Genomic DNA, 13,422 nt, shown 5'->3' with positions numbered 1-13,422 from the left:
ATCAGAGGGAGCAAATGATAAAACGTGATGGGCATTATTTTCCTTTACATTGAAAGAGAACTAGTGGTGAATAATTGAATATACACAAAAATATGTTAATGAGTTTTGTTTATAGAAAAATTTTTAAGTGTATTGATATTTTAATAATTTTTAATTATTGATCTTAATTATAAAAAATATAATATAATATATATAATTAAGATCAGTACCGGTATATTTAAAAACTTTCTTTCTCTATATATCTTGTGAATTCTTTTCTTTTCAGAGAGTTGGTGTTTGTAGATTTAACTTTGTGCTGATCACAAATGTAAGCAAATTAAGAATATATTTGTATCAATAATCATCAGTGTCAATTTGCTTGCTTCATGGCTTCTATTTTATATTTTCAAATATTATTTTTTTAATATAGTATAATTATATACTTATTTTATCATTTAAATTTATTGGTCCAAAATTTACTTACACTTGAGTTGTTGTTAACAAGTGATTTAACATTAGCATTAATAAATTAAACATATTCTATTAAGTGCTATTCTCTTCACTTGCAATTTGTAAATTTTTTTCTTTTCTTTTTTTGACGAAAAAAAAATCTTGACAAATAAATTAAATATATAATTTAGACTAACCATAATGTAATATATACATATTAAACAATTAACAGGAATAGTATATTGGAATACTTGGTACGGCTGTACATTTGACAGGTTAATAACTAATTCGATATAAATCATAGCTCTATTGAAGATGTCGTTGACTAATGAATTCTTGTATATACATGTAAAGCTAGATTCAAACCCTCAACATTTGTTTAAGCGAACGAGAGAACTGATTATTCGATCAACTCAAATTGATTTATATTTATACATTGTGTTTTTTTTTTTTTTTTACTTAAACCACACTAGAAAAAGAAACAAGCTTAAAGAGCAAAAAGAACAAAAACCAGCAGCAGCTATAACCTTTCACCGTTCCATAAAATCGATAACCAAGAGGAGCAGACACAATTTTCCTTCAAAGCTTTAGCTTTTCTGGTGTTGATTCTTAACAACAAAATTAATTGTATATTATATTTTATTATGCTTTTTCTCTCCCGTTTTTATATTTCAATGATCTAAAACATTTTCTAAATTTATTATTTACTTTCAACTAACATGTATAGTAACATGGTAAAGCTCAACTACCTAAGGGTCACATATACGTTCAACTACCATTCTTCATTCTTCTCTGTACTTTACTATAGCCATTTTATTGTTCCAGTTCTACCATTGACGTGCCTTTGATTAATTAATTAAGAAAAAAGAATCACTCGGCTTCTATATATTAATAGCAACAAAATTCATAACCTTCCTCATCCTCTAACATATCTTTCACTTCCGCATCTATCTATATATCTTTTTGTTGAAAATTATTTTTGACAATGGACGACATAGATCACTCTTCTTCTTCTTCTTCTTCTCAACATGTTTCTGCAAACTCTACAGGTATATAAATATATAATAATAATCCTTTAATTTTGTTATACTCCATTTCTTCTAATTTATATAATATAATATTCCTCACTAGCTAATATGTAATGCTTTCTTAGCTTGTGTTAATTACTACCACTCTTTTTGGTATTTTAATATTGGATCGAATAATTATATAGATTTTATTTAATTGAGATCATATTGATGATTACATACATATATACTCTTCTTCTTTTTTCTGTCTCTAATTTTATGAGTTATATATGATGACACAATATAATTCATTTAGATTGATGCAAGTGATGACTAGTGCTTTATTTTTGGAGAGTTTATATTGTGCAGAACAAGTGTCCAATCGAGCTTCCAAGGTTGAATTTTCGGAGGATGAGAAAACTCTTATTTCCAGGATGTATAAACTTGTTGGGGACAGGTCACTATATATATTCTTAAATTTGTATCGTATTTTTAAGAAGTTAATTTTAATACACTGTAATGTAAAATTTACACGTACATTTAACTACGTAATGTACATCACTAAAAATAATAAAATACTTTATACTATCAGTACATCAAAACTAAACTATATTTTTAAAACTAAACACTACATAACTAATAGTAAAAATATAAATAATACTACATATCTAAATCTTTTTATGAACCAAGTCTAATCAAATTAAATAATAAAATTTAGAATAATATTAGTCATAATTGATTTTTGTTATGCTAGACCAATTTGATTGGATTTGATTAACAAAAGAACTTGAATATGTAGCATTATTTTAAAAATATAAATGTTTTTCAAAACATAGTAATATGAATAAGCTTAAGAAAATAATAATATATGTTGTTTTAATTAATTTCCATAGCAGGTGGTCCTTAATTGCCGGAAGAATTCCCGGAAGAACAGCTGATGAAATAGAGAAGTATTGGACTTCAAGATACTCATCAAGAAACGAATGACTAAATTCTGCCACAGAAACTATACTCTTGGCTTGGAGCAAGAAATTTTTGGGAGCTCAATGAATTTTAGTTTGTGATGATGAGACCCAAAACAAAAGAAAGTGTGCTTTAATATAATTTAGTACACGTATTTTTATCTGTATTTGGGTTTAAATTTGACCAAAAATGGGTTCAAGCAATTACCTTAGAAGTTAGAATTTAAAAGCTGGTGTTTGTGATATATTGTGGATCTTTTAAATGTTACTTGGCGTGTATGGTTACTTTCAATTTATAAATTATAATCACTTATCCACTTGCTGGTATTAGTATCATCTTCATTCTTCGATATAAAATTATAAATTATAATTAGAAGATACTATATGTATTAATTTTATGTACATTTTGTATATATATAATTTTTATTTTAAAATTAACATTAATTGATAAAGATAACAAATATACACACATAAATAATATACCAAAGAATAGTATAAATATAATTTCTTTAAATAAAATGGTTGGTGTAAATTTATATTAGTTCGGAAAATATTCAAATTTGTATATTTATTTATTTGTATGCAAGTCCAAATAATCATATTATATGGATCATGAATAGCGGTTATATATTATATAGGTTCCCTCGGTTAAAATGTCCTAGAATTTCAACTTATTCGGGTGTGTTTGGAAATCGTTGGAAGGGAAGAAGCACGTTTAAATTTCTTGAAAGTTTCAACTTTTGGTTTGGCAAATTTTTTTCTCATGAACGTAGAAGTGATTCTGCTGCCAAAACCAGCGTTTACAAGAAGCAACTATTTTTAGCTTCTGCGTTTTCTTAACGGACTTTTAGCCATAGATACTAACATTTTATTTACTTTTTACCAACTTTATCCTTTGTATATGTTATTGTATTATTTATAAAATTCTTGTTATTTCTATTTATATGAGCTCTAATTTTCTATTATTTATTATTTTTATTTTTTTAACTATTTGTTTGATATTATACACTTTTATAATCGTGATTTTTATGTATTATGTTTGTTATTATCTTTTTATAATATGATTTATTAATTCTATTAGGTAAAGTAAATTAAATAAAAAAATTAACTGTAAATAATAATGATAGTAAAAAATTATAACATACTAAAAGAAAGTACTAAAAATACTAAAAATATATTATATAAAAAGATCATTAAGAACTTTTAGATTTGTTTCAATCACTTAATTTTTTTTATTATTTTCAGTACTATCTTTTATAATTATAATTCTCCTATACTATATTTTAGTGTAATTTTTTATAATATAGATTATGATTCCATTAAAAAAGATAAATTAAATAAAAAATTAATCATATATAATAATAAAATCATAAACGTTGGATTTCAAATTAATATTAAGAATAAGATTATTGAGAGTACTAGAATAAGAGTACGATGTAAAAAAATACTAAAGTAACATACTCTCTAGACCTGCTCACACTCTTGCTAACTTAGGCATCGGAGTGTCTTTGCAGGTACCACCCCCCATTCACGCGCGAGCACAAGTCGGACGGAGTCTCCCGAGTTGCGGACCTTTCCGGAGTTCTCCTCCATCATACACTTGGGCCGCCAAACGCCATCCGTCGTATTAATCTCCGGTTACCCACCGTAACAATATATATATATCTAAAATATATAATTTTTATTTTTATTTAAAAAAATATTTTGTCTATTTTTATATGTTATTTTTATTTTAGTAAGTAAATATTAATTTTATTATAAAATTAACTAATAAAATCTATTTAAATATCTAAATTAAAACAATAGGATAATATAAAAAAAAATCTAAGTTGATGTCTATTTTAGTAATTTTTTATCTAAAAGTGATTTTGAATGGTATAAGCCAAACAACATTTATTTTATTATAATCCATTTTGATACAAAAATTACCAAACATAAATCACTTTAACACAAACCTACTTTTGACCAAAATCAAGTTTGCAAAATCAATTTTATGCAAACTCCCGTTTGCAAACTGTAATCCAAACACACACTTCAACGTGACAAATATGTAATTAATCTTTTGTTGACTTGTAAATATTTTGACGGGTAAAAGTGTAAAACAATGTACTCAAAGTTTTACATTTAAAAAAATAAAATCAAAATCTTAATACTTAATTAAAGGAAAGACTGATTAAGAATATATATTAATGGATAATATATGAATTAATTTTTCTACAATAAAAAAAGTTAGTAAAATAAAAATTGAGAATTTAATTATTTTTAAATTAAAATAATAAAGTTCATACATGATATAGTTATATTTTTATAAAATAAATATATAATAATAGTAAATTTAAGTAAAAAATCTGGACCCTAAATTTTTTTCTATATCTAGATATATAATAGAAGTTTGGTGACATTTTTTTAAGTATATGCTATGGTGGTTATTATTATTATAATGATTACGACTTTATAATTTGATAACATTTAAAAGATATTATTAAAATTAAAATAATATTTTTTAAACATTTAAAAAAAATTAATTTCACTATTTTGCAATAGATGACAAGATCCACTGTCGCTGTTTCTCTTTCTCTCTCTCTCTCTCTCTCTGTCTCTGCATCGATCTGAATAATGAGGCACGTTGAAGCTGATTCGCCATGAATAATATGCACCTTCTTTTTCTTCCAACCATACATCAAATTCGAACCTTTTCAACCTGCGAATTTTGACTCTCTATTTTATTTATTTCCTTCACTGTTTTTATTTTTTTCTCTCAGCTTCAATCAAATTCAAGGTTAGAGATTTATTTCCCCCCTTCGAGATTCGGGCGTATAACTATGTCGCTTTTTATCTTTTGGCCTGACATGTTGTATGTTCTGTTAGATTTGATTTTCTTTCTTTATCTCTCTGGTTCTTTTAAATCTAACTAGATCTTGTTGATTTGATATTTGGTGTTGCTTCCTCAAGGAAATGGTAAATTTTAATATTTTTTGTTTTATTGATTTTTTTTTTCAGTAAAAATAACAGCTTGCGTATAGCTCGATCAATTTCCTTATAACTCTCTTGTTCAATGTGAAATTTTGAGAACAACTGGTGTTGGGCTGAATGTTCACCTCTGACCTAAAATCATGTGGTTTTAGATATCCAAGCTTGGTCTTGCTATGCTGCTTGAATTTAGATCCTTTTTTCAGATGATCAAGCTGTGATAATTTTATTGCTACCTTGCTTGTTTTTATTAGGAGTTTGTGATCTTACAATAGATTATTTGAAGAAAAATCCAAGCTATTGATTGGCATTTGGCATGACTTTTCATATTTTGATAATTTGATACTCATGCTTTTTGTCACGAAATAGTGCTATCCATGATGCTCAAAAGCATATTATACTGTTTCTCTATTTCCATGTGTCTGCTTCAATTCTGATAGTAACAAAATTTCCCATTTGATTGTTGGGTTATTTAACTAGCAAAGTCTTGTAAGTCTGAAAGTTGAATCTATTTGCTTATAGATGAGTTTAGTTGGAGTCTTGGAGAAGCTGGAGTTCCTGCTATTCTTTTGGTGAGGAAAAAATGCCAGTGAAATGAAATATATTAGCCTTTTAAGGTATTCTTCATAGTCACAGGGTATGGATAGATGGTTGAAGTTGGAAACCTTTGTAAGTAGTGAGTGCTAGTAGCTTGGTGTTGACAAATGTTCTTGCATATGCATTTTGTTTATTGAAGCTATTGGCAATGAGATTATCAAAATCGTGGTCTGAGGATAGTCCGTAATCCCATTTTGCATCAAGTCGAATTGCTAAAGCTCAATTCCATAAGCCTCTTGGACAAGGAGCACAAAATCAAATTGGCCTTTCAATTATCTTTTAAGAATTTTTATGCATTTAGAACTTTCATGTTAACTTCTTGTTTTCCTCAATGATTAGATGCTCAGATAGAGAAGTTGGTTTCCGGTCTAAGGGATTGCTTGGCAGTTCCAGGCCCCAATGATGGTTAGATATTATAGGTGACAATATTTGAACCCCTGAATTGCAAGTCAGGTTCACTTGGGGTCACAACCACCTCTGCGAAATCAACTTTCCATGGAAAGTTGTTTTTGATAACTAATCAATGATACTACTATAGCTATGGACATTGGACAATAGGTGGTAAGGCTATCAAAATTTGAAATCATTCTAAAAATTAGGTGGTAATGCATGAGATATTGTATGATGATAGCACAGGCAGGAACAGCACTTGAGTGCATATGTCCAAGCTTATGAAATGAGCTATTTGGCTAACAAGAAAGGCTATTCTATCTGAAATCAGTTACCATAAATGAGGATGGGATCATGAAAGACTACTTAACATGGTAACATCAACATGAAAGAAGCAGGTAAGATTGGAGTCTTACATCTTTTTAAGTTTTGCTACCATTGTCATCTATTAATGCTTTCAAGGTTTGGTTTCATGTGATCATTCTCAGCCATTTGAATTAGTTTTAGTAGGGTATTTGACAAAATTCAGGCTTACCTCAGTGTATGCATACTTGCATCTGTTTTCCTGAATCATTAATCAAATATTAATCCTATTCAATCATCAATCCAAATATATTATATATGTTTAACCAATTAACTATTCATAGTTCACAGCTCCTGCCACAGTCCCTTTTGAAGTTGCAGTTAAATAGACAAAATGATGGATGTAAATATCAATTATATGACAAGAGTCATGGTCCATGTATTGCAGAACTAATTTTTCTCTCAAGTTGTCAGTGAAAGGAGAGAAAAATTCCATATCTTATGATTCATAAGATGTTCAATTATTCAAGCAGAGCCAGTTTGAGAAAGGAAAAGTATCAAAACCAGGACAAATCACAGCAACAAAAAGATTTCGTGTATAATTTTCTCGTAAATGTTATGTAACATATGTTTTCCTATGTTTGAGTAAGTCACTTTCTCTTGTGGTGATCATCACTTCTTCCTTGTTTTCAAAATGGGGATCACGATAATGGCGGCGATGATCAAGACCAGTATAACAGCAATGATCATGCATTTTCTTGACCTCTTTTGATAAATCTTTGCAGTTTGAAGAGCATCGTTTCCCAATCTAACATGATCAGTTGCGTTTGTCACCTGTCAAGTAGAATGCCATTTTGGGAGGAAAATGCAAATCTGATTAGTAAACTAAAATGATAGACGACTTTGCTGATTATCCAACAAATGAAGATCACTAAATTTCCTGCTGCAAAACATGAACTTGGGATATTATAGCAGCTTAAAAACATTGTGCATTATTTTTAAACAATTATATGAGAATCGAATCAAGAAAAAAAAAGGATCAAAACCAGTCAAAACTTGAAAGACAACACACAACTCTGTGAAACCACCTCACAATAATACAAATTTTAGGATTTAAGGTATATATTGACCATTATATGTATACACCAATATCAGATATCAATTCAATTATCAATATAAAATATATATTAAAATATAGTATATTGAAAACATATGAAGTAATACATACATATATTCCAATCCATGATGGAAAGTCTTGAAGTTAACTAGTTTATATGTTGCACAAATTTAAATTATTGAATATTATACGGCATAATGCGCAAATGACAATTTTATTAGATAATCAGTCACAAATTTAAGAAATTCATAGACATGTTTGATGTAGATATGCATATAATAATATACCCAATGTAGAAAAGTGCTTTGCTCTTTTCTTTTTATTTAGGACCATATTTCAGCCATTTTATTGAGAATTGCAATTATAAATGGAGCATAACCATGATCTATAAAGATAAGAAAATCTCCTAACCATAATAATCAGATTATGTTAGCATACAGCAAGAAAAGATATAAAAGTTAAAAAGGAAATGATGAAACTACGATGATAATGTGCTGGTATTTGCTAGTTACCAGCATACCCTTTTTCATGTTTACATGGCTTCATCCAATATATAACATAACGCATAAAGCGGAATGTCATGTAAATGTGATGCTCAACAATTTTATTTTCTAAGCAAACAAAAAGGGCCTTCGATTTTAGAAATTTCTTTGCTGAGAAGTGAAGTTGGGTGAAGACTAAATATTGAAATTAAATTTTGAAGAGGATTGTACATTACATATGATTTTTTTATTTTTCTTAAAATATTTTTCTTAATTTAAAAACAAACAATCTTCATTTTTCACTTTAACTTTAGTCTTTATCTTAGCATTAAACTTCTGTCTGATGCATAGAGTACTACCTATATATAAGATTTGTTTGCTAGCAAAATAATTTCTCAAAAATTGAGACTTAATTCCATTATACTAAAAAATTAGTTTCATCACTTAATAACTATTCTAAATCAGGCATTGTTTTCATAGAACTAAATTGAAGAATAAGGGTTTGTCTTTGGTTCTCACAACTTTCTCAAATTCATTTGGTCTTACCGAACATGTAAATTGGGAGAATTTTGGTTGGAGTGAGAAATAGGAAATTATTTCACTCCATTTTTTAATTACCCACTAATGTCCAGGAATTTATGTTATTTTCAAAATAAATTGGAGGGCAGAAAATAAAAGGTGAAAAGACAAAAAAAAACTATACATTGTGTACTCAACCCTCCAAAACTTGTGCTGAGAACCAAAAGCATTCTTCAAAGGAAAGAATACTGAAACTACTTTTGGAAGTTAAGCTACCCTGGTTCAAAATTACTCTTCTTCAAGTTTTCAAATTCTAAATCTAACCCTAGTTTTCCTTTTCCAACACGATACTAAGACATAACTCAATCCTGCACATTTTACACCAAACTCAATACAGAAACTTAATTTAATCTTAGTCTCTATCTCTCAGTCTCTATTCCAAATGCAGCCAAATGCAGCCTAAGAACATAAGAACTAGTGACTCGGTGGCTAAAACATGGTTGTCCGCCGAGTACTGGCCCGGCGGCAAACGGTACTCTAGCATAAACCAGTAAACATGGAAGTAAAACAAAAAGAGAGTGCACTGTCGTTCTAATCAAAGTAATAACACATGATTAAATCTACCAAATGGAAGAAGAAGCTGCTTTAGAATGGAACATGGAAATATACTTTTGAAGGTATATTAAAGAATGTGAATTTCATATTGAGACACACCAATGTATATAATAAGGTCAGAAATCAACACACCAGACATATCAAGCATCATATTCAAAAAAAAGAAAAAGAAAAATAAGACTCAAGAATCCTGTGCTAACAAGTCGTCCCGCTTCACTCGTACAAATGCTTTACTGAAAGCAACTCAAGGAACGAAAGTATATTGACAAGGGATAAAAGGGCCATGATCAATTGCCCTAGCTACTCTTCCAAGGATGAAGAACGCCGACAACTATTATAGCTACTACTATCAATAGTATAAGGATGGCGATGCACGTCCATTTTCGAGTGTTCTTCTGGAGTTTCTTAGCACCTTGAAGTGCCGTTGTCCCCCTCTGGACATGATCGACTGCGTTGTTGACCTGAACAAGGCTCTCATTATCGCAAACTGAACTAGACATTGCCTGCACTCTACATACAAATATACAGACAGAAAATCCGAGGTTGTGAGGGAGCATGAACAAACCTGGCTTTCGATGTTGTCTAAAATCTCTCCCTGAGCATCAACCAAGACTGCCATGTCGAGATAAATCTGAAATGATGAAATACGATTGGCATATTCATAATGGTATCATCAACTTAATTAAATATTTAAGGCTGAGATTTTTATCCATGCAAACCTGGTGCAAATCAAGAAGCTTTTTCTCAATTTCTTTCACAGCATCATGTCTCTCCTGAATTTCTTCTACTGTGCTTACAACCTGTACAACGTGAAACATCACTTCACTTGATGCAGCTACTACGCTTTGGATAAAAAAAAAAACTTCATAAAATCGTGATGAAACATTTCGCACTTTCGCTAATCCCCTCCTCTTCTGAGAAGAAGGCAGAGAGACAGATTGACAACAATGATGGCATAGCGCCATATCAATTTTCAAATTATTTTTTGGGGGGACATTTCAAAACAGAACATAAACCAAGTACCTGTCCTCGTCCTGCTTCTAAAATTGCCTTCTGGAAGATTTGTTCACTATTTCCAGTTTCAATCAGGTGATCAATTGTCTAAGACAGCCATAAAACAGCCAATTACAACAAAATCTATATGCAGTGTATTCTTCATCTCAAGTAACAAATTCACAAGTGAAGCTCACCTCATCATCTGGCCTAGTTCCAGTGACTGTCAAAGAAATAATTCAACCGCAAAGTGAAAACCTTTTCAGAAAAATAGTGAAATAGATCGAAGAACAATATATACTACTATCATAGGACAACAAAAGTGAATTTATCAAGGAGCTGAAAATGCTCAAACCTGTAATAACTCTTCTCTCAACAACCTCACGATATTCATCTTGTATTCTTTGTCTAAGAGTCTAGAACATAAAAAACTTCTAAGAATATGGACATAAATGGAGAAATACAACTGATGTAAGGTGCGAAAAATGTAAACATACCTGAAACTCTGTCATTAGATCCTTGAACCTTTTAGTTAAGGCACTGCAATTTCAAGATAAAATAGATATTTTAGCTTTTTAAGTTGTTTCATCATATATACTAATGAAGATAAGTAGTATGTGCTCCCAACATACTTTGTCATATTCATCCTCGCTCTATCAATACCCGTTCCCTTCTCACAACCTGGCTTTTTTCTGTTGTTTAAGTTCTGCAAATAACAAGGCCATATAAAAAATTCCTCATATGTTTGAAATTTCAGGACTAAAATCTACTAAAACAACATCAAGTCATTATCTTCGTCTCATTACATCTCTGTTTATAGCTTCTATTTTTGTTTTGACACCATGTGCAATCTTTCCAACTTCATCAATATCCTTCTCCATTCTCTTCTTGATAGCTGAAAATGATGTTGCATTTCCATCAGTGATCATAGAGCATTAAGTTTCAGTCACACATAATGTCCTAATGGAAAAGGCAATATATTTAAAAATTATTGATTTGATGCAATATTAACCATGAATATTTACATAGCCCATATTGATGCCAGAAAAATCTCACACATCATGACCCAATTCGACTCTCATGCTTTCGACTAATATATAGGGGGAGTTTGCATTGCAATATACCTTTCATAGCAGATGCTTTTGTAACGGCTTTTGATTCTTCATTAGCTTCCTGCAACATTTCCATTTAGTAACAGCTGTAGATGAAACCTAGCTAACAACAAAAAGTGATAACTGATGGTGATAATAGGTACCTTTAGCTTTTGAAGTAGCCCAGAGAGCTTATCGATTTGTTTGTCGACCTCATGGATCTAATAACACAATAAATAATATTAGTAACTTCAAATTATTCAACTGAAATATTGAACAAACAGTTTGAACAAAACAAATATTATATACATGGAGAAACTAACCAATTTCATTACACTCTTAAACTAACACTATACTATTACAAAAGAGAATCAAACAAAATATTCATGATGGGAAGAGGAAAAAAAAACTGCAATGGCAAGTTAAAAACACCATCAAAAGACTACATAGCATGCACATAGTGGTTGTACCTGCTTATTAAAAGCTTCCATTCCCAGATCAGAGTTGCTTCTCTGAACCTGCATTCCCATTTCAATATCACCTTGTCTAGAAGGCTGACCATGATTACCTTCATCAGCAAACGAATCCTACAAGACACGAAATCAAAGGGGAAAAAACATTTAAAACTTAGATCTTAAAAGACCACAGCATGATACATAATCTAAGTAAGCTCCAAAGTTACTAAACGATAATAAAACAAAATAGTAAAAAAAGATCCCAAGATCACTATCAGAATAAATCCAAAAATCCCAAAACATGTACCAAGTGCTCTGTCTTCCACTCATTAAGGTGGGAAACAAATCAAGCAACGATGTAGACTAGGAAGCATCAATAAGCATAGCACAACAGAGAGCACAGCCACTTCAAATCTAAATAGGGATCCAAAACATGATCCAAGTTAAAGCAACACACCACTTTCAAGGAATAAAATTTAAGAAGAAGAAGAAGATTCCACTATCAAACACCGTAAAGCACTAAAAATCAAAGCTCAATACAACAAAGAGTGATTAATCCAGGTCCTTACCCTATAATTCAAACCTTAATAGCATTGGAAAAAAAATCCACAGTACTCCCAAGTCATAATACAAAGAGGTTATCAAATCCAACAGTAAGAACAGAAATTTGCGATCCAAAAACGTAAACTTTAGCAACAGAAGTACAAGACCCAGTTGTCAAAATTGAAAATTTTTTGTTGCATCGGAAAGGGGCAAATCAGAAAGATGATTTAACTTACAGTAAGAAGGTCGTTCATCTTGAAAATATGATAAAATCAATCAAAAGGGAGCAGAGTGAGTGACAGAAAGGAATGGAATTTGCAATGAGACGATACCGAAAAAACGGATACAATTGTTTCTTTTTGCCTGTTGGCCGGCGAAACGACAGCGAAGCAAAGAGGCAAGGCAAAAGGTAAACCCACGAAGAAAACTATATTAACAACAATGGCACCTTTTTTTTTTTTGTCTTTCTTGTGTTTCCAATAATTACTTCCAAATTATAATTAAATATTTCAAAATTTCTATTGTCTCACTTTCTCTGTTTTAAATTTTTAATAATAGTACACACCTAAATCAAGTTATGTTATGGAAAAGATTAGAGAGTCAATATTTTTTAATGAAAAAATAGAAAATTAATAGTATTGACTTAAATATATTAGTACTTAACATTTTTCTTCTTTTATTAACCAGTCAATTAAATATCTATATATCTATATAAATGTTACTAATGTATTCAATTTAAAATAAAACTATATATCAAAGAGAAAATAATTTTATTTATTATATATTATTATTTAATCACATATAGTATCTTTTCAAAAAATATTAATTAGTTATTATATTATAGTGGAGGTTTATTTTACTTTATTTTGACAAGAGATTTATTATTTTTTATATTGATGATATATTATTTTGGCTTTAAATTATTTTCTATTGAAATTCTTAAAAATAG

The 13,422-nt window shown here is 29.7% G+C and overlaps 2 protein-coding genes across 4 annotated transcripts; one reads left to right on the top strand and one right to left on the bottom strand.

Moving 5' to 3' along the window:
* Nucleotides 1–1,125: 1,125 nt before the first annotated feature.
* LOC107462012 (MYB-like transcription factor ETC3) lies at nt 1,126–2,734 on the top strand. 2 transcript variants are annotated; one of them, XM_021129302.2, is made up of 3 exons: nt 1,126–1,478; nt 1,806–1,893; nt 2,330–2,734. In XM_021129302.2, exons 1-3 carry the CDS (start codon nt 1,415–1,417, stop codon nt 2,421–2,423), a joined length of 246 nt encoding a protein of 81 aa, XP_020984961.1. In that variant the 5' UTR covers nt 1,126–1,414; the 3' UTR covers nt 2,424–2,734. The 2 variants fall into 2 exon arrangements, with proteins under 2 accessions (XP_020984961.1, XP_015936053.1); XM_016080567.3 differs by having other exon boundaries at nt 1,294–1,478; nt 2,333–2,734.
* A 4,580-nt stretch (nt 2,735–7,314) lies between these two features.
* Nucleotides 7,315–12,926, bottom strand: LOC107462010 (syntaxin-132). Of its 2 annotated transcripts, none has more exons than XM_021129301.2 (13): nt 12,710–12,926; nt 11,946–12,062; nt 11,640–11,696; nt 11,509–11,557; nt 11,191–11,279; nt 11,017–11,090; nt 10,882–10,924; nt 10,740–10,800; nt 10,582–10,607; nt 10,415–10,492; nt 10,111–10,191; nt 9,957–10,022; nt 7,315–7,492 (listed from the first exon to the last, which is right to left on the bottom strand). In XM_021129301.2, the coding sequence occupies exons 1-13, from the start codon at nt 12,725–12,727 to the stop codon at nt 7,331–7,333; spliced, it is 921 nt and encodes a 306-aa protein (XP_020984960.1). In that variant the 5' UTR covers nt 12,728–12,926; the 3' UTR covers nt 7,315–7,330. The 2 variants fall into 2 exon arrangements, with proteins under 2 accessions (XP_020984960.1, XP_015936049.1); XM_016080563.3 differs by lacking the exon at nt 7,315–7,492 and adding an exon at nt 9,422–9,852 and having other exon boundaries at nt 12,710–12,919.
* Nucleotides 12,927–13,422: the final 496 nt, after the last annotated feature.

This window comes from Arachis duranensis, chromosome 8 (assembly GCF_000817695.3).
Source record: "Arachis duranensis cultivar V14167 chromosome 8, aradu.V14167.gnm2.J7QH, whole genome shotgun sequence".
Lineage (NCBI taxonomy): Eukaryota > Viridiplantae > Streptophyta > Magnoliopsida > Fabales > Fabaceae > Arachis > Arachis duranensis.
This window is presented reverse-complemented; position numbering and strand designations above follow the sequence as displayed.